Source organism: Bombina bombina, unplaced genomic scaffold (assembly GCF_027579735.1).
Source record: "Bombina bombina isolate aBomBom1 unplaced genomic scaffold, aBomBom1.pri scaffold_503, whole genome shotgun sequence".
NCBI lineage: Eukaryota > Metazoa > Chordata > Amphibia > Anura > Bombinatoridae > Bombina > Bombina bombina.
This window is the reverse complement of record NW_026512624.1, coordinates 339,228-364,642: the sequence shown is the minus strand read 5'-3', so window position 1 is coordinate 364,642 and position 25,415 is coordinate 339,228. Positions and strand designations below refer to the sequence as shown.

The window sequence follows — 25,415 nt, the reverse complement described above, 5'->3', positions numbered from 1 at the left end:
GTTTACCCAGGTTGCTGAACCAGGAGGACGGATTCATACTTGGAAGCTTTTATATATATTTATTTCTCTTTCTCTCTCTCTCTCCCTATATATATATATAGTAAAGCCCTTTGCAGCAATTTTTTTTTCTTAAAAACCATATACCATTTATCTCTGAGCCCTTATAACTTTTTTAATATTTCAGATGGAAAGAGTCCACAGCTGCATTCATTACTTTTGGGAAATTCAGAACCTGGCCACCAGGAGGAGGCAAAGACACCCCCAGCCAAAGGCTTTAAATACTCCTCCCACTCCCCTCATCCCCAGTCATTCTGCCAAGGAACAAGGAAACAGTAGAAAAAAGATCAGGGTGAAAAGGTGCCAGAAGAACAAAAATTACAGCCACCCTCCATAAAAACAACTGCATTCATTACTTTTGGGAAAACAATACCCAAGCTATAGAGGACACTAAATGCCAAAACAGGAGGGAACACACGTGGCTCATTCTGAGGGCACCAAACCTGAACCACAACCCCTGAAAAAATCCTGCTTTGTCCGAAGCCAGAAAACATTTGAAAGGAAAACATGGCCCAAAGGACACAGACCCACAGATAGTCCACAAGCCGTACTAGAGTCCGCAAAACGGATGCAACTGAGCCAACACTCCTCCAGAAGATACCATCGCCCAAAGGACGAACATCAACCACATACCCCTTCATAGAAAGGGAGGCAACGGAAAACTCCCAAAAAGGAGATTACATGGAAGACAAACAAGGATTCCCGGAAGACCCTAAACAGGGTGCAATAATCCAAAGAAAGTGGAAAGCCCCAAAAGCGAACCACACTCACAGGGACCCTAGGGTACCCTAAGCAAATGAAGGCAACGCCCGGACACCCCGACAACACAGAACTACAAGGTTGAAACCGGGAAACAGAACAGAGAAGCAAACTTCTCTGAAAAAATTAGAGCAATCACCTCGACTGAAACCATAGTCCCAAGTCGCCAGGAACTTAGAATATCAAAATATTCTCACCAACACGTACGTTATCCCCAGAGAAGCAACCTCTGAGCACCAAACGTCGCAGTCATACCAAGATGACTGAAGAAAAAAGGAAACACTTGCCGACAAGTAAAAGCAGCCGAAGATAGAGCAACATCCACCCAAGTAGAGGGTGCACTCAGATTATCCAAAGCCACAAGGCCAACAAACGTAGCCGCGCAACAAGGAGCCCAGAACCTCAAAAAAAGGCTCACCAGACCTTCCACAAACCAAATATAAACAAATATAAACAATAATGCAAGCACTCAGCGCCAAAACCGGACCAGCCAGGCAGACAGGCGCCACGTGACCGAAGTAGGCCTTAAAGCATAAGGTGCTGAACCTCAACCCTTACATGCAAGGCTGATTTAGTCACCCCCAGGGATGAAGAATAAACGACAAACAGAGGACTAAACACGTCCCCAGACAACTTCCGTAGAAGTAACCAGTGCGATCACAAAATCGCAAATATAGATTCCAGAAGGAAAATTCCTGAAGGAATATAAAACAAAACATGAGCTTGTTAAATAAAATAAAAGACATCCTAATCGGATTTAAAAGAATGAAAAGGCAACCGTAGGTTAACGCCCAATGAAAAACAGGCACACCCGCAGGACCAGCCCAACGGAACCCTGTCAGTCCAAGCTCAGATAGGAAAGGATACTCAAAACAGACTATAAGAAGATTACTTCATCCCATTATATTAATTCCTGAGGGCTATAGACCCAAAACCCCTATATCCAGAACGTGCCGTAGCAGAACACGAAGGCGCGCCTGTCTGTACCGAAAAGCACAGCACACCTCCACCGCAGTAAATGGTAGGGAAAATCGCCACTCGAGGGACAGAACCCCCCAGAGGCGGATGGGCTCAGCAACCCCATGATTCCCCCGGTCCCGAGGAATTGGGCCCTCTAGTACTGCCTTCGAAACATAAACTGACTGTCATGCATCATCTGGGCTGGTTCGTATTCGTCACAATAATCGGAATCCGAGACCACTTGAATCTCAACATCAGAGTCCTCCATAACTGGGTATGAATACAAAAAGTTTGGACTAAATTAGACAAATAAATCTAAACGGCACTTTACATCCCCTAATGGCTGGGGCACTCGCCACCTCTTAGCACCAGACACCAGCAGGCCAGAATCTTTCCGTCGCCACACGGTCAGGAATGCGGAACTGGAGAGGCAAAAAATGTAACCACTGCCGCGGTCACAAGGTAGGCCATACAGTCCAAAAAAGTGCGCCCGACCGTAAAAAAGTCTGCGTCACTTCCAAGGCCGTTATGTTTCACAAAGCCTCAAGCTAAAGTAACACTACACATAAGCAGGTCAAATCACATAATAAACATGATTAAAAATCCCCCGTTCAATAACCCCCCTTAGGAGATATAACTCTTGATTCCAAGATACAAAAGGAGCCTCACTGAGACCCTGAATTAAAGTTAGTCCTGGAAGGTGTTTTGCCTCTTGGGAAAACATATGTAATACATTACATTCATGAGAAAGTAAAATGAAACAATCTTACCGGAATCTATGCCATGGAACAGGAACACGGACCTTCAAGTGTGACAGATAGTAGCATCGCTTCTGACATGGACTTGAGTGAAGAAAGGAAAGCAGGCAGCAAAACTTGTCAACGCTGATTGCTTATGGAGTTGTTAATATGAGTTGGGATGGTTTTGCAGAAAGACTCTCCCTACATCTCTGGACTCTAACGTTCACCCATGCTCTCACCAAGAGGCTGACAAGACTACTTAAAACTCCAGTCCCATCTCGAAGAGTACTACCCTCCATAAAAACTTCTAACACTTCTCTACCAACCTCCTGGGACGAAAGGCAAAGAATGATTGGGGGATGAGGGGTGTGGGAGGAGTATTTAAGCCTTTGGCTGTGGTGTCTTTGCCTCCTCCTGGTGGCCAGGTTCTTAATTTCCCAAAAGTAATGAATGCAGCTGTGGACTCTTTCCATTTATGAAGAAAAATAATTGTTAACAGACAGTGTTTTTATATGAGTGTTACTATACTTTTAAGGCATATTTATGTTGGGTTTATTACAACTTTTTTTTCCTTCCCCTACCTTTTACACGTTCTCTCAAGTCACGCTTAACCGACGAGAGTAAATCGCAATTGCTCTTGAGCAAACGCATTAACTTTAAAATTGTAATACTCGCACTATTTTTGAAGCACACAAAAGGCCACCCAAAAAAACCTATTGCACTCTGTTCATAATCTAGCCCTTAATTTGCTGCTTGCAGGTTCATCTTTGTGTTCCAGTCTTGTGGTTTTTTAGGAGGCAGCAGTAATCCTCTTATAGGGTATGAGGCAGGGTGAGCGGTGCTCCTGGTGTCAACTGAGGGGTCCTTCCTATGGATGCCACAATTTTTCCCAGAAGTGACATCATTGATCTGCGACTAGGGTCACGTATAGGGGCGTTTGCCTATTTAAGGTATATGTGCAAGAAAGCGTTTGGAGTCGGCAACAGGGGCATTTTCTGTTCTGGACACAGAATCATTGCAGCCTTTACCCAGTAACTCATAGATTGCTTTTGCAAAGCCACATTGGAGGTTGTTCTCTTCTGAAGGCCGTTCTTTTTGCAGAAAGAGGGGTGGAGATTGCCCTGTGCTTTTATGTTCGAGTATACTGAGCCGTCACTATACCTGCAGCAAAGAGTCTATGATGGACATGCTAGCAATGACAGGGGTGGAAAGAGGCTTTTACAGAGGCAAAAGGGGCGTGGTACGTTTCTGCCATGCCCCCTGGGAAAGAGAGCTCTCATCTGGTGAGTGTTGGCTAGGATATAAGGCAAGATGTAGAAATTTCAGTTTTTATGATATAATTTCCAGTTTTCTATTTATTATCTCTAGTTATCACTCACCTGAGAATTGGGACAGATCTACACTCGACCAGTCCAGGCTGTTTACAATTTTGAAACTTTCCTTTAAAGAGTCGATATTTGAGCACCAGTCACTGGGAAGTCCTGTGAGGGGAACAGGGGAGAGCGTGAATTTATAGCTAACCCATAAATATGATACAAAGTACATGTTGTAGCTCCAGGGCAAACTCTTACCCAAAGACATTCCTGGTGCAGGCGGCCGGGACATATAGGGGGGCTGCTGGTGCTGGGATTGGTGGTGTGAGGAGGGGGGACCACTAATACTGGGTACGTTGTGGGTTTGTAATGAAGGAGCCACAGAGTTCTGCTGGTACATACAGCAACTGGACGACTGAACCTCAGCGGGTAGCGGGGACTGCCCTGGGCGGAGAAGGGATAACGGTCAAAAGTGTGAAAATTAACAATCCCACAATGCACTTTTTATAACCATCATACACACTGTAAACAAACACTGCATCCTGTCGTACACACTGTGTGTAATCACCAGACATGCATTTGTTTTGTTATGAAGCCACATTCATGAATGAAACGTGGATATTAATCTCGTTTTAACAACACAATGGTCTGAACGAATGCAGCACAAATTGTAAAGAAAAAGAAAGGAATAATGCAGAATTCAGTTAAAAATACTTACTTAAGCGTGCTGGAGAGCCAAGCTAACTCGCTACTCTTCTTCAGGTGTTTTAGTGCAGGCCCACTACTTCAAACACAGTGGAGAAGCAACTGGATACATGAATTAAAAATATAGCTTTATTTCATCCAAAAGGGTAAAAAACACGATTTAAAAGTGCAACAATGGTAATTGTATGCGAGTCCCTTATGAATTAGAGACAGCTGACGCATTTCGGCGTGAGCCGTAATCTTAGCTGTAGACTTGACCCTTGGGCTTACTCCTCTTATAGTGACTCATAAATGTGATTAATTAAAAACAGAGACCCATAGTTAGGGAAGGGGGTGGGATCAGAGCGGTGTATGTTCACATATGTTTATTCTATTTACTACACGATCATTGGTAAAGTGAAACATGTATCTGTTCACTACATGATAATTAGTAAGGTTAAACATATCATCAGGTAATGATAATACGCACACTAATACACAATGTTGTTATACATAAGAAAACTTAAACATATATATTTGAACATACCCTCTATCACATGCTCAGTTTGCAAGCGGTTTAATGCTTTATTCTGGGTCAATCCCTAGATAGTTAGATTTCTACGCTCTATTAATGTAACCTAAAGGTGGAATCTTAGCATTAAGACACAAAACAAGTTTTCTCCATAATATCATATATATGTTCATAGTGTCTAATTAGAGGGCCCGATAGGAGTATATTGCTTCCTCAAAGTATTGCAAAGCTAGAGTAAACTAATTTAGATAGTACAACAGTCTAGCACAACCATCTTGAATAATACCTCAAAACCCTAGATAGCAATTATAGGTGGAATTAAACTCTTATCCTCCCTTAACACCAAGGCCGGCAATAAATAGGGGTAGGTAGTGTGATAAATGATTGTGCTATACATCATCCTTAAAGGGACATTAAACACTTTGAGATGGTAATATAAAATGATAAATTGTATAAATAAAACAGCTTTGCAATATACTTTCATTATTTATTTTGTCCTCTTTTGCCTGTAATTCCATTCTGAAATTGTGAGCTTTTCAGTTCCTGTTAGAAATGGAAGTGCAGAAACTGTTAAATCCAGCACAACCATTGGCTGCACACTCTAGTGACCTATGTATAACTGTCCCTAATTGCCACAGCAGAGAAGGTACACAAGTTACAACATGGGCAGCTCCCAGTGTTTTATAGACACTAAAATTTTCCCTTATTTTGTCACTTTTTAAACAACTAATGAAACTTTAAAAAATACATCTACATGTTAGTCATGGACTAATCTTTTCTTTGAATGTATCATTCTATCTAGCATGTATTTAGTGTTTAATGTCCCTTTAAGAGTATTGTTAACTCGAACTGTATCTAGAAAACGATATTCACTATATCCAAAAAGACCCTTGAAAATATAGCCTGACCTTAAATGGGGGGAATGACAAATAAAGGGGTTATCTCCAATGGTTGATGAGGTCAAATTCTGAATTTTACCCATTAGGGAATCTTGTGTCAAGTTTAAATATCCAATAAGTCTCCCTCTTGGACAAGAGCATATCCCTATCTCCCTTTCTGTCACTCCATCCTATCTATTGGATGATGGTCCAACTGAGATTTCTTGATGATTTCTGGTGTTTGTTTAAAATGTTGAATCAGTGGGGTACTAAGGGTTCCTTCCTTGATATTGTTTAGGTGCTCCCTTATTCTTACCCTGATCTCCCTAGTAGTTAGTCCTACATATTGGACCTTACATAGTGTGCAGGTTAAAAGGTACACTGTATATTTGGCCCTGCAGGTAAATCTGTTTCATGTCTGTATCTATCCCCTGTATTCTCACAGGTAAAACCCTCATCAACAGCTAGATTTCCGCATGCTTTGCATGTGCTATTGCTGCATTTGAACACCCCATGTTGTGCCAACCATGCTCTGCCTTGCACACTTTGTTTCTTTATTTGAGTTGGAGCAATCCTATTTCCAAGGCTAAGGCCCTTTTTATACCTACATCCTTTCCTCATTGTGTCTGCCAAACCATCATCTGCTGATAGAAGTGGGAAATGTGCCCTGATGATGTTACAGATCTGTTCATATTGGGCGCTATATTGTGTAATAAATTTAACCCCTTCAAATTGATTAGTTGCTTTTGTCCTGTCTGCCAGAAGATCCTGTCTATTCAATTTGGCCACTGAGCCTCTGGCTCTATTGATGACTCTATTCGGGTATGCCCTATCCTTTAATTGTCGACAGGTTGTCTGCTTTCCTCTCATACGTTACATTGTCAGTAGAATTATTTATTTTTAGCCTGGTAAATTGACCCTTGGCTACCGCTGCAAATACCCTCTTAGGGTGGCTACTGGTTGCATGAAGAAAACTATTACCTGTGATTGTTTTTTTATAAACTTCCGTCACTATCTTCGCACCTGCTATGCCTATAAGGGTGATGTCCAAATAATTAATTATTTCCTCATTTATTTCATGTGCAAAGGAAAGGCCCACCTGATTTTCATTCAGAATTTTAACGAAGTCATCCAATTGCTCCATGTTACTGTCCCAGATGAGTAACATGTCATCTATGTGGCATTTATAAAACGCCACATAGAAACCCTTACAGGCACTATCTCCATAGATGTTAGACAGCTCCCACCAACCCATGAAAAGGTTGGTGTACAAGGGGACAAACTTGACCCCCATCGCTGTCCCACATCTCTGGAGGTAGAACTTGTCTTCAAATAGGAATACATTGTGTGTCAGTAAAAATTGGACACAGTCCACAAAAATGCAAAAGTCCTTGTCATACTTGTCTTCCATATCTAGAAAAATCTTATGGCTCTCAGACCATGCTCATGGGGATAGAGTAGTACAAAGATCTGACATCAATAGTGAGCCAATGTTGGCTCTTTACCCAGACTCGGTCAGCCATTAGTTTTAACACTTGCTTAGTATCTAGCAGAAAGCTTAGAAGTGTTTGTACCATACGCTGTAGGACAGCATCTACCCATTGGGAGAGGTGCTCCAAAAGAGAGCCAGTTCCACTTACAATGGGGCGGCCTTCTATTCTGTCCAATGTCTTATGGACTTTAGGTAGGTGATTAAACACTGTTATGATTGGGGACCTTACCATCAGGTAATCACCTGTGTTTTTGTCAAAGAAACCCTTGTACATTCCCTCGTCAATTAGCTGTCCCCAGTTCAAATTGAAATTTACATGTGGGGTCCGCACTCAATATTGTGTAGTTTTCAGTGTTATTTAACGGTTTAAGGCCTACGCAATAAAGTAATCCTTACTCAGGACCACAACCGACCCCCCTTTATCGGCCTCTCGTATTATGATATCATTGTTATCACTCAACTTTTTCATTGCCTCCTGTTTTTGCCTAGTGAGATTACTTTTGTTGACCCTTGTCTCCTGGTGTAATATCTTGAGTTCTCACTCCACTCTCTGTTGGAACGTTTCTAGTGTACGGCCCTACTATGAATCAAGTAAAAGGTGGAAGGATTTCTAAAGGAAGTGTAATTGATTGTACCCATTTCCTCAGCCTCTAAGTCCCTACCTTCCCTATGTAACTCATCTAGTGACAAAAGATCACGTCTCACTGAAAGTTAAGTGGTCCTAACCTCCAATGTTATGTGTGTCTTCACAACTTAGTGGGCTCTCCTGATTTTACTTAAAGTGTTTCCTTAATGTAAGATTGCGTATGAGTTTGTTTACGTCTATTAAGGTTTCAAATTAATTAAACTCAAAAACTTTATCTCTCTTTGCGTAAGGGGTGTGTCTGAGAGATTTATGACAGTTTTCAGTTGTACTTTTTGTTCTGTCGTGATTGTCGTGTGTGGTATCTCCCTGTTCCTTCTCTCCCTCTGTTTCCTCCCCCCTTCTGGTTTTCCCTGGGCCCTGTGAAAAACATGTTCCATATGTGTGTCGGCAGCACCACCTGTATATCTCGAGCCTTCCCCAGTGTCTACCTGTGTCTCAGTTTCATATCTAGACTGAGCCCTCCACGCATTGTCTCTCCCATATGTTTGATTATACATGTTAGACTGTACTTGATCTTTTTTTTTCACTTTTTGGGGGGGAATTACACACTATGCGAATGAGCAAGTTGCTTGACTTTACATGCACTTTAAGTACTAATTATCATGTAGTGAACAGATACATGTTTCACTTTACCAATGATCGTGTAGTAAATAGATACACATATGTGAACATACACCTCTCTGATCCCACCCCCTTCCCTAACTATGGGTCTCTGTTTTTAATTAATCACATTTAATGAGTCACTATAAGAGGAGTAAACCCAATGGTCAAGTTACAGCTAAGATTACGGCTCACGCCGAAATGCGTCAGCTGGTCTCTGGTTCATAGGGAATTTGCATGCAATTACCATTGTTGCACTTTTAAATCATGTGTTTTACCTTTTGGATGAATTAAAGCTATATTTTTTATTCATGTATCCAGTGCTCCTCCACTTTGTTGTTTGAATTAGTGGATTGGCTCTAAATGTGAGCACGGCTGTGGATTTGCCGTCCCCCGTCACTGAAGTGCATGGTTGGGAGTCAGGTGCCGGGTGTCGAATGACATCATCAGAAGCGGCCGCTAGTCACATCACTGGTGAAACACTGGCTGATTGGGAGCGACAGATACGGCAGAGGAGAGGTATTCACCTATATCGACTCCCACAGCCAAGGATATGGCTCGCAGAACATGACCTGATGAGGGGATTTCCACCGACTGGGGTAAGAGAAAGTTGTAAATCTGAATAGGTCTGAGTGTCAGGCGGCAACGCTACCCAGTAAGAGTGTTTGACCGTGTGGACCGGGCGTGCAAAGGTAAAATATCTAGCGGTCTAGCCTTTCTGTGGGAATCAATGTGCATAAAACTACCCCCATGACTCTAGCATTGCATTTAAAGGGGCACTGAACCCACATTTTTTCTTTTGTGATTCAGATAGAGCAGCAATTTTAAGCAACTTTTTAATTTACTTCTATTATCAATTTTCTTCGTTCTCTTGGAATCTTTATTTGATTTTATTGGTGGATGAATTTATCCACCAATCAGCTAGAACAACCCAGGTTGTTCACCAAAAATGGGCCGGCATCTAAATTTACATTCTTGCATTTCAAATAAAGATACCAAGAGAATGAAGAAAATTTGATAATAGGAGTAAATTAGAAAGTTGCTTAAAATTTCAATATTTATCTGAATCACGAAATTAAAAAATTGGCTTCAGTGTCCCTTTAAACAAGAGACACTGATTGCTAAATACCTGCATCCTCCCTGCACACATTAAGCGCCTATGTTTAATGGAACTACCACAGTCATTTTGTCTCCTGCATAGCTTGGTACTGTTCTCTTTTCTATGAGGCCCTGGGAGCCTCCTGTTAGCGTGGACAGGGGTCTTCTGTGAAGAAGAGGAGCGGGATAGCGTGGCTCTCCAGCACACTTAAATAAGTATTTTAGTCACTACAGGTGAACTTTTTCACCTGTAGCGGTGGAACATGTACACTAATTTAACGAAAATGAATGGTCGGTATTGGTTTAGTTTAAAACGGGACGAATACTAAACAGCACGGGCACCGAATATTCGAAATGCAAAGTAGTTTGAATATTCTGAACAAAAGATTCAGTCGAAGAAAAATTTTGGCCCTGAACATATCTGATAATCACTGTATCCCTTCGCACACTCTGGGCCAGATAATAAGTGGCATGCAAAATAATTTTTTCACTCACGCACAAACACTGCTAAAAGTATGCTTTTAACGTGGGTGGCTTAGTGCTCGTATTACAAGTTAAAAGTAAATTGTAAAACCCGATGCACGTTAACAGCTAGACTTCGGATATCACAATCGATTTTATTTTTCAGGGTTTAAGGTGTTTGAGTGGAAAGGGCTCCAAAGTATATGTTAGTGTGTGTGTGTATATATATATATATATATATATATATATATATGTGTGCTACTTGTAATCTAGCTCTCTGTAAACAAACACTGTATCATGTTGTACACGCTATAAACAAACACTGTATTCCAATGTACACACTGGGCTAGATTACAAGTGGTGCGCTAATGTTAGCGCGCATGATATTGAAATATCATGCCTGCATTAACTTGTGCGCGTATTACAAGTTGAAAGTAAACACGGTCGCATGACCACAAACTAAATTTGCATGCATGAGGTTAGTCCAACTAAAGTCTTCGCCTAAGAGGTTAGGGCTAAATACAAAGTTGCACCAAACGCAACATAAATACATTAAAATAAACAGTTACACTCATTTACACTATCTGATAAAAATGATTCATGTAAGTATAAAAAAAAAAAAGTTATAATGGTTAAAAAGCTATATGGCATATGCCAAGGTATTTGAATGGGCTATTGAAAGGGCTATATTGTATAAATGCATACATATACAGGTCTAAATAATATGTATGTATGTTTATATGCATGTGTAATACAAACACATATGTACACATAAATACGTGTGTGTGTATGTATGTTTATATGCATGTGTATTACAAACACATATGTACACATAAATACATGTGTGTGTATGTATGTTTTATATGCATGTGTATTACAAACACATATGTACACATAAATACATGTGTGTGTATGTATGTTTATATGCATGTGTATTACAAACATATGTACACATAAATACATGTGTGTGTATGTATGTTTATATGCATGTGTAATACAAACACATATGTACACATAAATACATGTGTGTGTATGTATGTTTATATGCATGTGTATTACAAACACATATGTACACATAAATACATGTGTGTGTATGTATGTTTATATGCATGTGTATTACAAACATATGTACACATAAATACATGTGTGTGTATGTATGTTTATATGCATGTGTAATACAAACACATATGTACACATAAATACGTGTGTGTGTATGTATGTTTATATGCATGTGTATTACAAACACATATGTACACATAAATACATGTGTGTGTATGTATGTTTATATGCATGTGTATTACAAACACATATGTACACATAAATACATGTGTGTGTATGTATGTTTATATGCATGTGTATTACAAACACATATGTACACATAAATACGTGTGTGTGGTATGTATGTTTTATATGCATGTGTAATACAAACATATGTACACATAAATACGTGTGTGTGTATGTTTATATGCATGTGTATTACAAACACATATGTACACATAAATACGTGTGTGTATGTATGTTTATATGCATGTGTATTACAAACATATGTACACATAAATACATGTGTGTGTATGTATGTTTATATGCATGTGTATTACAAACACATATGTACACATAAATACGTGTGTGTATGTATGTTTATATGCATGTGTATTACAAACATATGTACACATAAATACATGTGTGTGTATGTATGTTTATATGCATGTGTATTACAAACACATATGTACACATAAATACATGTGTGTATGTATGTTTATATGCATGTGTATTACAAACATATGTACGCATAAATACGTGTGTGTATGTATGTTTATATGCATGTGTATTACAAACATATGTACACATAAATACATGTGTGTGTATGTATGTTTATATGCATGTGTATTACAAACACATATGTACACATAAATACGTGTGTGTATGTATGTTTATATGCATGTGTATTACAAACATATGTACACATAAATACGTGTGTGTGTATGTATGTTTATATGCATGTGTAATACAAACACATATGTACACATAAATACGTGTGTGTGTATGTATGTTTATATGCATGTGTATTACAAACACATATGTACACATAAATACATGTGTGTGTATGTATGTTTATATGCATGTGTATTACAAACACATATGTACACATAAATACATGTGTGTGTATGTATGTTTATATGCATGTGTATTACAAACACATATGTACACATAAATACATGTGTGTGTATGTTTATATGCATGTGTATTACAAACACATATGTACACATAAATACATGTGTGTATGTATGTTTATATGCATGTGTATTACAAACACATATGTACACATAAATACATGTGTGTATGTATGTTTATATGCATGTGTATTACAAACACATATGTACACATAAATACATGTGTGTATGTATGTTTATATGCATGTGTATTACAAACACATATGTACACATAAATACATGTGTGTGTATGTATGTTTATATGCATGTGTATTACAAACACATATGTACACATAAATACATGTGTGTGTATGTATGTTTATATGCATGTGTATTACAAACACATATGTACACATAAATACATGTGTGTGTATGTATGTTTATATGCATGTGTATTACAAACACATATGTACACATAAATACATGTGTGTGTATGTATGTTTATATGCATGTGTATTACAAACACATATGTACACATAAATACATGTGTGTGTATGTATGTTTATATGCATGTGTATTACAAAACACATATGTACACATAAATACGTGTGTGTGTATGTTTGTTTATATGCATGTGTATTACAAACACATATGTACACATAAATACGTGTATGTATGTTTATATGCATGTGTATTACAAACACATATGTACACATAAATACATGTGTGTGTATGTATGTTTATATGCATGTGTATTACAAACACATATGTACACATAAATACATGTGTGTGTATGTATGTTTATATGCATGTGTATTACAAACACATATGTACACATAAATACATGTGTGTGTATGTATGTTTATATGCATGTGTATTACAAACATATGTACACATAAATACATGTGTGTGTATGTATGTTTATATGCATGTGTATTACAAACACATATGTACACATAAATACATGTGTGTGTATGTATGTTTATATGTATGTGTATTACAAACATATGTACACATAAATACATGTGTGTATGTATGTTTATATGCATGTGTATTACAAACACATATGTACGCATAAATACGTGTGTGTGTATGTATGTTTGTATGCATGTGTATTACAAACACATATGTACACATAAATACGTGTGTGTGTATGTATGTTTATATGCATGTGTATTACAAACACATATGTACACATAAATACATGTGTGTGTATGTATGTTTATATGCATGTGTATTACAAACACATATGTACACATAAATACGTGTGTGTGTATGTATGTTTATATGCATGTGTATTACAAACACATATGTACACATAAATACATGTGTGTGTATGTATGTTTATATGCATGTGTATTACAAACACATATGTACACATAAATACATGTGTGTGTATGTATGTTTATATGCATGTGTATTACAAACATATGTACACATAAATACATGTGTGTGTATGTATGTTTATATGCATGTGTATTACAAACATATGTACACATAAATACGTGTGTGTGTATGTATGTTTATATGCATGTGTATTACAAACATATGTACACATAAATACATGTGTGTGTATGTATGTTTATATGCATGTGTATTACAAACACATATGTACACATAAATACATGTGTGTGTATGTATGTTTATATGCATGTGTATTACAAACACATATGTACACATAAATACATGTGTGTGTATGAATGTTTATATGCATGTGTATTACAAACACATATGTACACATAAATACATGTGTGTGTATGTATGTTTATATGCATGTGTATTACAAACATATGTACACATAAATACATGTGTGTGTATGTATGTTTATATGCATGTGTATTACAAACACATATGTACACATAAATAAGTGTGTGTATGTATGTTTATATGCATGTGTATTACAAACATATGTACACATAAATACATGTGTGTGTATGTATGTTTATATGCATGTGTATTACAAACACATATGTACACATAAATACGTGTGTGTGTATGTATGTTTATATGCATGTGTATTAAAAACACATATGTACACATAAATACGTGTGTATGTATGTTTATATGCATGTGTATTACAAACACATATGTACACATAAATACATGTGTGTGTATGTATGTTTATATGCATGTGTATTACAAACACATATGTACACATAAATACGTGTGTGTGTATGTATGTTTATATGCATGTGTATTAAAAACACATATGTACACATAAATACGTGTGTATGTATGTTTATATGCATGTGTATTACAAACACATATGTACACATAAATACATGTGTGTATGTATGTTTATATGCATGTGTATTACAAACACATATGTACACATAAATACATGTGTGTATGTATGTTTATATGCATGTGTATTACAAACACATATGTACACATAAATACATGTGTGTATGTATGTTTATATGCATGTGTATTACAAACACATATGTACACATAAATACATGTGTGTGTATGTATGTTTATATGCATGTGTATTACAAACACATATGTACACATAAATACATGTGTGTGTATGTATGTTTATATGCATGTGTATTACAAACACATATGTACACATAAATACATGTGTGTGTATGTTTATATGCATGTGTATTACAAACACATATGTACACATAAATACATGTGTGTATGTATGTTTATATGCATGTGTATTACAAACACATATGTACACATAAATACATGTGTGTGTATGTATGTTTATATGCATGTGTATTACAAAACACATATGTACACATAAATACGTGTGTGTGTATGTTTGTTTATATGCATGTGTATTACAAACACATATGTACACATAAATACGTGTATGTATGTTTATATGCATGTGTATTACAAACACATATGTACACATAAATACATGTGTGTGTATGTATGTTTATATGCATGTGTATTACAAACACATATGTACACATAAATACATGTGTGTGTATGTATGTTTATATGCATGTGTATTACAAACACATATGTACACATAAATACATGTGTGTGTATGTATGTTTATATGCATGTGTATTACAAACATATGTACACATAAATACATGTGTGTGTATGTATGTTTATATGCATGTGTATTACAAACACATATGTACACATAAATACATGTGTGTGTATGTATGTTTATATGTATGTGTATTACAAACATATGTACACATAAATACATGTGTGTATGTATGTTTATATGCATGTGTATTACAAACACATATGTACGCATAAATACGTGTGTGTGTATGTATGTTTGTATGCATGTGTATTACAAACACATATGTACACATAAATACGTGTGTGTGTATGTATGTTTATATGCATGTGTATTACAAACACATATGTACACATAAATACATGTGTGTGTATGTATGTTTATATGCATGTGTATTACAAACACATATGTACACATAAATACGTGTGTGTGTATGTATGTTTATATGCATGTGTATTACAAACACATATGTACACATAAATACATGTGTGTGTATGTATGTTTATATGCATGTGTATTACAAACACATATGTACACATAAATACATGTGTGTGTATGTATGTTTATATGCATGTGTATTACAAACATATGTACACATAAATACATGTGTGTGTATGTATGTTTATATGCATGTGTATTACAAACATATGTACACATAAATACGTGTGTGTGTATGTATGTTTATATGCATGTGTATTACAAACATATGTACACATAAATACATGTGTGTGTATGTATGTTTATATGCATGTGTATTACAAACACATATGTACACATAAATACATGTGTGTGTATGTATGTTTATATGCATGTGTATTACAAACACATATGTACACATAAATACATGTGTGTGTATGAATGTTTATATGCATGTGTATTACAAACACATATGTACACATAAATACATGTGTGTGTATGTATGTTTATATGCATGTGTATTACAAACATATGTACACATAAATACATGTGTGTGTATGTATGTTTATATGCATGTGTATTACAAACACATATGTACACATAAATAAGTGTGTGTATGTATGTTTATATGCATGTGTATTACAAACATATGTACACATAAATACATGTGTGTGTATGTATGTTTATATGCATGTGTATTACAAACACATATGTACACATAAATACGTGTGTGTGTATGTATGTTTATATGCATGTGTATTAAAAACACATATGTACACATAAATACGTGTGTATGTATGTTTATATGCATGTGTATTACAAACACATATGTACACATAAATACATGTGTGTGTATGTATGTTTATATGCATGTGTATTACAAACACATATGTACACATAAATACGTGTGTGTATGTATGTTTATATGCATGTGTATTACAAACACATATGTACACATAAATACATGTGTGTGTATGTATGTTTATATGCATGTGTATTACAAACACATATGTACACATAAATACGTGTGTGTATGTATGTTTATATGCATGTGTATTACAAACATATGTACACATAAATACATGTGTGTGTATGTATGTTTATATGCATGTGTATTACAAACACATATGTACACATAAATACATGTGTGTGTATGTATGTTTATATGCATGTGTATTACAAACACATATGTACACATAAATACATGTGTGTGTATGTATGTTTATATGCATGTGTATTACAAACACATATGTACACATAAATACGTGTGTGTATGTATGTTTATATGCATGTGTATTACAAACATATGTACACATAAATACATGTGTGTGTATGTATGTTTATATGCATGTGTATTACAAACATATGTACACATAAATACATGTGTGTGTATGTATGTTTATATGCATGTGTATTACAAACACATATGTACACATAAATACATGTGTGTGTATGTATGTTTATATGCATGTGTATTACAAACACATATGTACACATAAATACATGTGTGTGTATGTATGTTTATATGCATGTGTATTACAAACATATGTACACATAAATACATGTGTGTGTATGTATGTTTATATGCATGTGTATTACAAACACATATGTACACATAAATACGTGTGTGTGTATGTATGTTTATATGCATGTGTATTACAAACACATATGTACACATAAATACGTGTGTGTGTATGTATGTTTATATGCATGTGTATTACAAACACATATGTACACATAAATACATGTGTGTGTATGTATGTTTATATGCATGTGTATTACAAACACATATGTACACATAAATACGTGTGTGTGTATGTATGTTTATATGCATGTGTATTACAAACACATATGTACACATAAATACGTGTGTATGTATGTATGTTTATATGCATGTGTATTACAAACACATATGTACACATAAATACGTGTGTGTGTATGTATGTTTATATGCATGTGTATTACAAACACATATGTACACATAAATACGTGTGTGTGTATGTATGTTTATATGCATGTGTATTACAAACATATGTACGCATAAATACATGTGTGTGTATGTATGTTTATATGCATGTGTATTACAAACACATATGTACACATAAATACGTGTGTGTGTATGTATATTTATATGCATGTGTATTACAAACATATGTACGCATAAATACATGTGTGTGTATGTATGTTTATATGCATGTGTATTACAAACACATATGTACACATAAATACATGTGTGTGTATGTATGTTTATATGCATGTGTATTACAAACACATATGTACACATAAATACATGTGTGTGTATGTATGTTTATATGCATGTGTATTACAAACATATGTACACATAAATACATGTGTGTGTATGTATGTTTATATGCATGTGTATTACAAACACATATGTACGCATAAATACATGTGTGTGTATGTATGTTTATATGCATGTGTATTACAAACACATATGTACACATAAATACGTGTGTATGCTACAAAGAATGGGAGTCCAATGGCACTACCAAAATGTCGGCTGCACCCTATGGGTAATAGTGATCTAGTGGTTTATCACATTAAAGGGTATGGGGTGCTGTGTATTATTCTTACTGAATTAGTAGATAAATGGAAGAGACCATTGAAGAATACACATATAAAGCACTCGCTGCAGACACTGGGTTCAAATCATTATCTATATGGAAACTTATGGGCCAAGGAGATGATTCGCTATCAATTACTTAAAATATAACGTTTATTCACAAAACGCTTAGAAATTAAAGAGGTTAAAAACCTGGGATGTGGATTTAAAATAAACAACTAGAGGGTTATAGTAACACAATGGCTAAGTGGACCAAAGAGAGGGTGAACACAAGGAACTGCTGGTTATAATATACCGTTAATTATATCAGTGTGATTGGTGCAAACATCTGATTGATATCAGGTAAATGGTAACGAGTCCTCCGCATAAATAGCTGTCTTATTCCGTCTTGTAATTGCTTATTGTGTGATAACAACCCGTTATCGATAACTCACAAACTGTCAGTTTGTTACAGAATTATCATACAGCTAAGTGCTAGCAGATCTTTTATTTGCATTGGCTGTATTGCTTAATGTTTATTCACTTGTGATGTATAGCAAGATAGTTACAGCCAAATCTCAGAGGCAGCTCGCAAGTTATCAAATATATGGCATAAAAATGTCCTGAGAAGAGTACATAATATACTGTTCTCTATATAGAATAGTTATTATCTTACCGATGGCTATGCCAAAAAGCTTTCCAGTATTCATATATGTGACAATGTGGCATGAGTAAAGAGGTATAGACCGAATAGCAATCTCTGTGTTGCTTATATTAGCGTGTATCCTTGAGTCATTAGGACTGAGTATAGAGTATTTCTATCAGAACAGCTGTTCTGTTTAATAAATCTGCCCAGTTTACTACTAGTGCAGGGTCCACTAGAGAAACAGGCAGGGTTATATATTGGTGGTATTACGGTTTCGCTCTAATCACTTTCCCTTAACCATCCAGCAGAGTACTATCTCTGCTTCGTATTGATTTAAATAATATTTAAGTAAGGGGTGATATCTCTATAATACCGCTAAAAGCAGAGGTTGAATATTTTATTCCGTTGAAATATATTAGAAATACAGAGCCGATATCGGCAGTGACAACACTATACCTCAATTCAGAGAATTAATAAACATTGGAGTTTGCGTTAAACCATCTCTTGAGTAATCATAGCAGCTGGCATACCAATGTGTCTAAAGTCTCATATGTTAGCTTGAGTTACCGCACGTAGTGACATACAGAGCAATAACACTAAATTCTGTGCCCAATAATGATGGTGCTCTATTAGCTGTTTCGCCGTTGCACAGCTTTTTCAAAAGGTAAGTTTTACCTAAGGTACTGGTGAGGAGTCTGGGAGCTCCTGTGATTGTTAGGGAACCTAGAGGAACATTATAGCTATACTACTATAGCGATATTAATTGAATAACACGCTTATTGTTTGGCTAAGGTAAACTGAGCGTTTTCATGAAAACGCAATATCTGCAGCTAATAGAGCACCATCATTGTTGGGCACAGAATTTAGTGTTATTGCTCTGTATGTCACTACGTGCGGTAACTCCAGCTAACATATGAGACTTTAGACACATTGGTATGCCAGCTGCTATGATTACTCAAGAGATGGTTTAACGCAAACTCCAATGTTTATTAATTCTCTGAATTGAGGTATAGTGTTGTCACTGCCGATATCGGCTCTGTATTTCTAATATATTTCAACAGAATAAAATATTCAACCTCTGCTTTTAGCGGTATTATAGAGATATCACCCCTTACTTAAAGATTATTTAAATCAATACGAAGCAGAGATAGTACTCTGCTGGATGGTTAAGGGAAAGTGATTAGAGCGAAACCGTAATACCACCAATATATAACCCTGCCTGTTTCTCTAGTGGACCCTGCACTAGTAGTAAACTGGGCAGATTTATTAAACAGAACAGCTGTTCTGATAGAAATACTCTATACTCAGTCCTAATGACTCAAGGATACACGCTAATATAAGCAACACAGAGATTGCTATTCGGTCTATACCTCTTTACTCATGCCACATTGTCACATATATGAATACTGGAAAGCTTTTTGGCATAGCCATCGGTAAGATAATAACTATTCTATATAGAGAACAGTATATTATGTACTCTTCTCAGGACATTTTTATGCCATATATTTGATAACTTGCGAGCTGCCTCTGAGATTTGGCTGTAACTATCTTGCTATACATCACAAGTGAATAAACATTAAGCAATACAGCCAATGCAAATAAAAGATCTGCTAGCACTTAGCTGTATGATAATTCTGTAACAAACTGACAGTTTGTGAGTTATCGATAACGGGTTGTTATCACACAATAAGCAATTACAAGACGGAATAAGACAGCTATTTATGCGGTGGACTCGTTACCATTTACCTGATATCAATCAGATGTTTGCACCAATCACACTGATATAATTAACGGTATATTATAACCAGCAGTTCCTTGTGTTCACCCTCTCTTTGGTCCACTTAGCCATTGTGTTACTATAACCCTCTAGTTGTTTATTTTAAATCCACATCCCAGGTTTTTAACTTCTTTAATTTCTAAGCGTTTTGTGAATAAAAGTTATATTTTAAGTAATTGATAGCGAATCATCTCCTTGGCCCATAAGTTTCCATATAGATAATGATTTGAACCCAGTGTCTGCAGCGAGTGCTTTATATGTGTATTCTTCAATGGTCTCTTCCATGTATCTACTAAATGTGTGTGTATGTATATGTATATATACATGTGTGTGTATGTATATATACATGTGTGTGTATGTATATGTATATATACATGTGTATGTATATGTATATATACATGTGTGTGTATGTATATGTATATTATTTTAATATTTAATAATGTGTTTTACTGTGTATGTATTGTAAATATTTTACATTCCAATGTTCTTCACATAAGGGGGAAATGTTCAATGTATTTTTAATTAGAAATGCATATATACAGTACATATATATGTACATATTTTACAAAAGAATACTTATATATATAATATCTGTGTAAAAATAAATAGAGCATTACCTTCTATGTAAAGAACATTGGAATGTACAGTATTTATAACTAACTTCTGGTTACCACTGTAGGTTGAACACAGAGGTGAGTTAGTTTAACATAGTAAAATAGTAGATGAGGTTGAAAAAAAGACCGAAGTCCATCAAGTTCAACCTATACAAATCTAAAATATATACAAAAAGGTCCAGTTAAACTTAAATAATCCCACTAAAAGTTGACCCATTTAATACTAGCAATCTTATCTATGAATTTTGTTTATAGACAGAAATGTATCCAAATATTTTTTAAATGTATCTAGGGTATTGGCATTCACTACCTCCTTTGGTAATGAGTTCCATAATTTTATTGCTCTTACAGTGAAAAAAACGTTTCTGTTGCAGGAGATTAAATCTCCTTTCCTCCAACCTTAAATTGTGACCTCTGGTCACAAACAATTTTCTTGGAATAAACAGAGCTTCTGCCATCTCTGTATATGGGCCTTGAATATATTTATATAAAGTAATCATGTCACCTCTTAAGCACCTTTTCTCTTGTAAGGTGTATCCAGTCCACTGTGTTTTTTGGTATCTAGAGGGTTAATATATACAAACACAGCCTGTGACTGCTCAGTGTTTTCTGGTATCTAGAGGGTTAATATAAACACAAACACAGCCTGTAACTGCTCAGTGTTTTCTGGTATCTAGAGGGTTAATGTATGCAGACACAGCCTGTAACTGTTCAGTGTTTCTCTTGTAAGGTGTATCCAGTCCACGGATTCATCCATTACTTGTGGGATATTCTCCTTCCCAACAGGAAGCTGCAAGAGGATCACCCACAGCAGAGCTGTCTATATAGCTCCTCCTCTAACTGCTACTCCCAGTCATTCTCTTGCAGCTCTCGACAAGAAAGGAAGTAGCTAGAGAGATGTGGTGTTTTTATTTAGTTTATCTTCAATCAAAAGTTTGTTATTTTCAAATGGTACCGGAGTTGTACTATTTTAGCCTCAGGCAGAAAGTAGAAGAAGAGTCTGCCTGTGGTTTTTGATGATCTTAGCAGGTTGTAACTAAGATCCATTGCTGTTCTCACACATAACTGAATAGAGAGGTAACTTCAGCTGGGGGAATGGCGTGCAGGGTCTCCTGCTATGAGGTATGTGCAGTTTAAATTTTTCTAGAGAAATGAATATGCTAGAAAATGCTGTTAATACCGGATTTATTTAAGGTAAGCCTGATTACAGTGATTTAATAACGACTAGTATCATGCTTGCTGTAAAGGGTAATATTCTTATTACTTTCTCACATTACTGAAAAATAAAACGTTTGCTGGAAGTGTTTAAATGTTTTTTTATACATATTGGTGATAAAACTTTATTGGGGCCCAGTTTTTTCCACATGGCTGGCTAGATTTTGCCTAGGGATAGTTTTGTTAGGCCCTCTCACTGTGAATACAGGTGGGGAGGGGCCTATTTTCGTGCCTAAATGCGCATTAGATTTTGCAGCTTGAGACATCCAGTTTCCCTGAAGGAGTCCCCTGAACACTTAGGACCTCTCTAAAGGGTTTTTGTGCCTTCCAAAGTCGTTATATGGGCAGGTAGGGCCACAGCAGAGCTGTGGCAGTTTGTTGTGACTGTTGAAAAACGTTTATATCGTTTTTTTGATCCGGTTTTGAAACTAAGTGGTTAAGCATCCATTTTCAAGTGGGTGCAATGCTCTGTTAGTCTATTATACACACTGTAAAAATTTCGTAAGATTTACTGCTTTTTATCACTGTTTTTCAATTTGACAAAATTTGTTTCTCTTAAAGGCACAGTACCCTTTTTTATTTTTTGCTTGTTTACATTTATCAAAGTGTTTTCAAAGCTTGCTGGTCTCATTGCTAGTCTGTTTAAACATGTCTGACATAGAGGAAACTCCTTGTTCATTATGTTTAGAAGCCATTGTAGAACCCCCTCTTAGAATGTGTACCAAATGTACTGATTTTACTTTAAGTTATAAAGATCATATTCTGTCTTTAAAAGATTTATCATCAGAGGAAACTGACAAGGGGGAAGTTATGCCGACTAACTCGCCCCACGTGTCAGAACCTTTGACTCCCGCTCAAGAGGCGCCAAGTACATCTAGCGCGCCCATGGCGTTTACTTTACAAGACATGGCGGCAGTTATGGATCATACCCTTACAGCGGTATTGTCCAAACTACCATTGTTACAAGGAAAGCGAGACAGCTCTGGGGCTAGAAAAAATACAGAGCACTCTGATGCTTTAGTAGCTATGTCTGATATCCCCTCACAATATGCAGAAGCTGAGGCAGGAGAGCTTCTTTCTGTGGGCGATTTTTCTGACTCAGGGAAGATGCTTCAACCTGATTCTGATGTCTACATTTAAATTTAAGCTTGAACACCTCCGCGTGTTGCTCAGGGAGGTTTTAGCTACTCTGGATGACTGTGACACCATTATAGTGCCAGAGAAATTGTGTAGATTGGATAAATACTATGCAGTGCCTGTTTACACTGATGTTTTTCTAATACCTAAAAGTTTTTCAGAAATTATCACTAAGGAATGGGACCAGGTGTACCGTTCTCTCCCCCTCCTATTTTTAAGAAAATGTTTCCAATAGATGCCGCTACACGGGACTTATGGCAAACGGTCCCTAAGGTGGAGGGAGCAGTTTCTACCCTAGCTAAGCGTACAACTATCCCCGTCGAGGACAGTTGTGCTTTCCTAGATCCAATGGATAAAAAAGTTAGAGGGTTACCTTAAGAAAATGTTTATTCAACAAGGTTTTATTCTCCAGCCTCTTGCATGCATTGCCCCAGTCACTGCTGCTGCGGCCTTCTGGTTTGAGTCTCTGGAAGAGGCCTTACAGGTAGAAACTCCATTGGATGATATACTTGACAAGCTTAAAGCGCTTAAGCTAGCCAATTCATTTGTTTCTGACGCCGTTGTTCATTTAACTAAACTAACGGCTAAGAACTCAGGTTTTGTTATTCAGGCGCTTAGGGCGCTATGGCTTAAATCCTGGTCAGCTGATGTTACTTCAAAGTCTAAGCTTCTCAATATTCCCTTCAAGGGGCAGACCCTATTCGGGCCTGGACTGAAGGAGATCATTTCTGATATTACTGGAGGAAAAGGTCATGCCCTTCCTCAGGATAGGTCTAACAAATTAAGGACCAAACAAACCAATTTTCGTGCCTTTCGAAACTTTAAGACGAGCGCGGCATCATCTTCCTCTAATACAAAACAAGAGGGAAATTTTGCCCAGTAGTCCAAGCCGGTCTGGAGACCTAACCAGACTTGGAACAAAGGTAAACAGGCCAAGAAGCCTGCTGCTGCTTCTAAGACAGCATAAAAGATTGGCCCCCGATCTGGTAACGGATCTAGTAGGGGGCAGACTTTCTCTCTTCGCCCAGGCTTGGGCAAGAGGTCCAGGATCCCTGGGCGTTGGAAATTGTGTCCCAGGGATATCTTCTGGACTTCAAAGCTTCTTCCCCAAAAGGAAGATTTCAACTTTCACAATTATCTGCAGACCAGATAAAGAGAGAGGCATTCTTACATTGTGTTCAAGACCTCCTATTTATGGGAGTGATCCACCCAGTTCCAAAGGAGGAACAGGGGCAAGGATTCTATTTAAATCTATTTGTGGTTCCCAAGAAAGAGGGAACCTTCAGACCAATCTTAGATCTCAAGGTCCTAAACAAATTTCTCAGGGTCCCATCTTTCAAGATGGAGACTATTCGAACCATCCTACCTATGATCCAGGAGGGTCAATACATGACTACCGTGGACTTAAAGGATGCTTATCTTCACATTCCGATACACAAAGATCATTATCGGTTTCTCAGGTTCGCCTTCCTAGACAGGCATTACCAGTTTGTGGCTCTTCCCTTTGGGTTAGCTACGGCACCAAGAATCTTTACGAAGGTTCTGGGGTCACTTCTGGCGGTCCTAAGGCCGCAGGGCATAGCAGTAGCCCCTTACTTAGACGACATTCTGATACAGGCGTCGAATTTCCAAATTGCCAAGTCCCATACGGACATTGTTCTGGCATTCCTGAGGTCTCAT

At 36.7% G+C, this 25,415-nt stretch overlaps 1 protein-coding gene across 3 annotated transcripts in view; it reads right to left on the bottom strand.

Moving 5' to 3' along the window:
- Window positions 1–3,872: 3,872 nt before the first annotated feature.
- LOC128644477 (forkhead box protein J2) overlaps window positions 3,873–25,415 on the bottom strand; it is a 108,311-nt gene continuing 86,768 nt past the window's right edge. For all 3 annotated transcript variants that reach the window (XM_053697061.1, XM_053697062.1, XM_053697063.1), the window contains exons 7-8: window positions 4,088–4,273; window positions 3,873–3,997 (exon numbers count right to left, since the gene is read on the bottom strand). In XM_053697061.1, coding sequence (XP_053553036.1) covers window positions 3,888–3,997; window positions 4,088–4,273 — 296 coding nt within the window. In that variant the 3' untranslated portion in view covers window positions 3,873–3,887. The remainder of the gene's footprint in view (window positions 3,998–4,087; window positions 4,274–25,415) is intronic.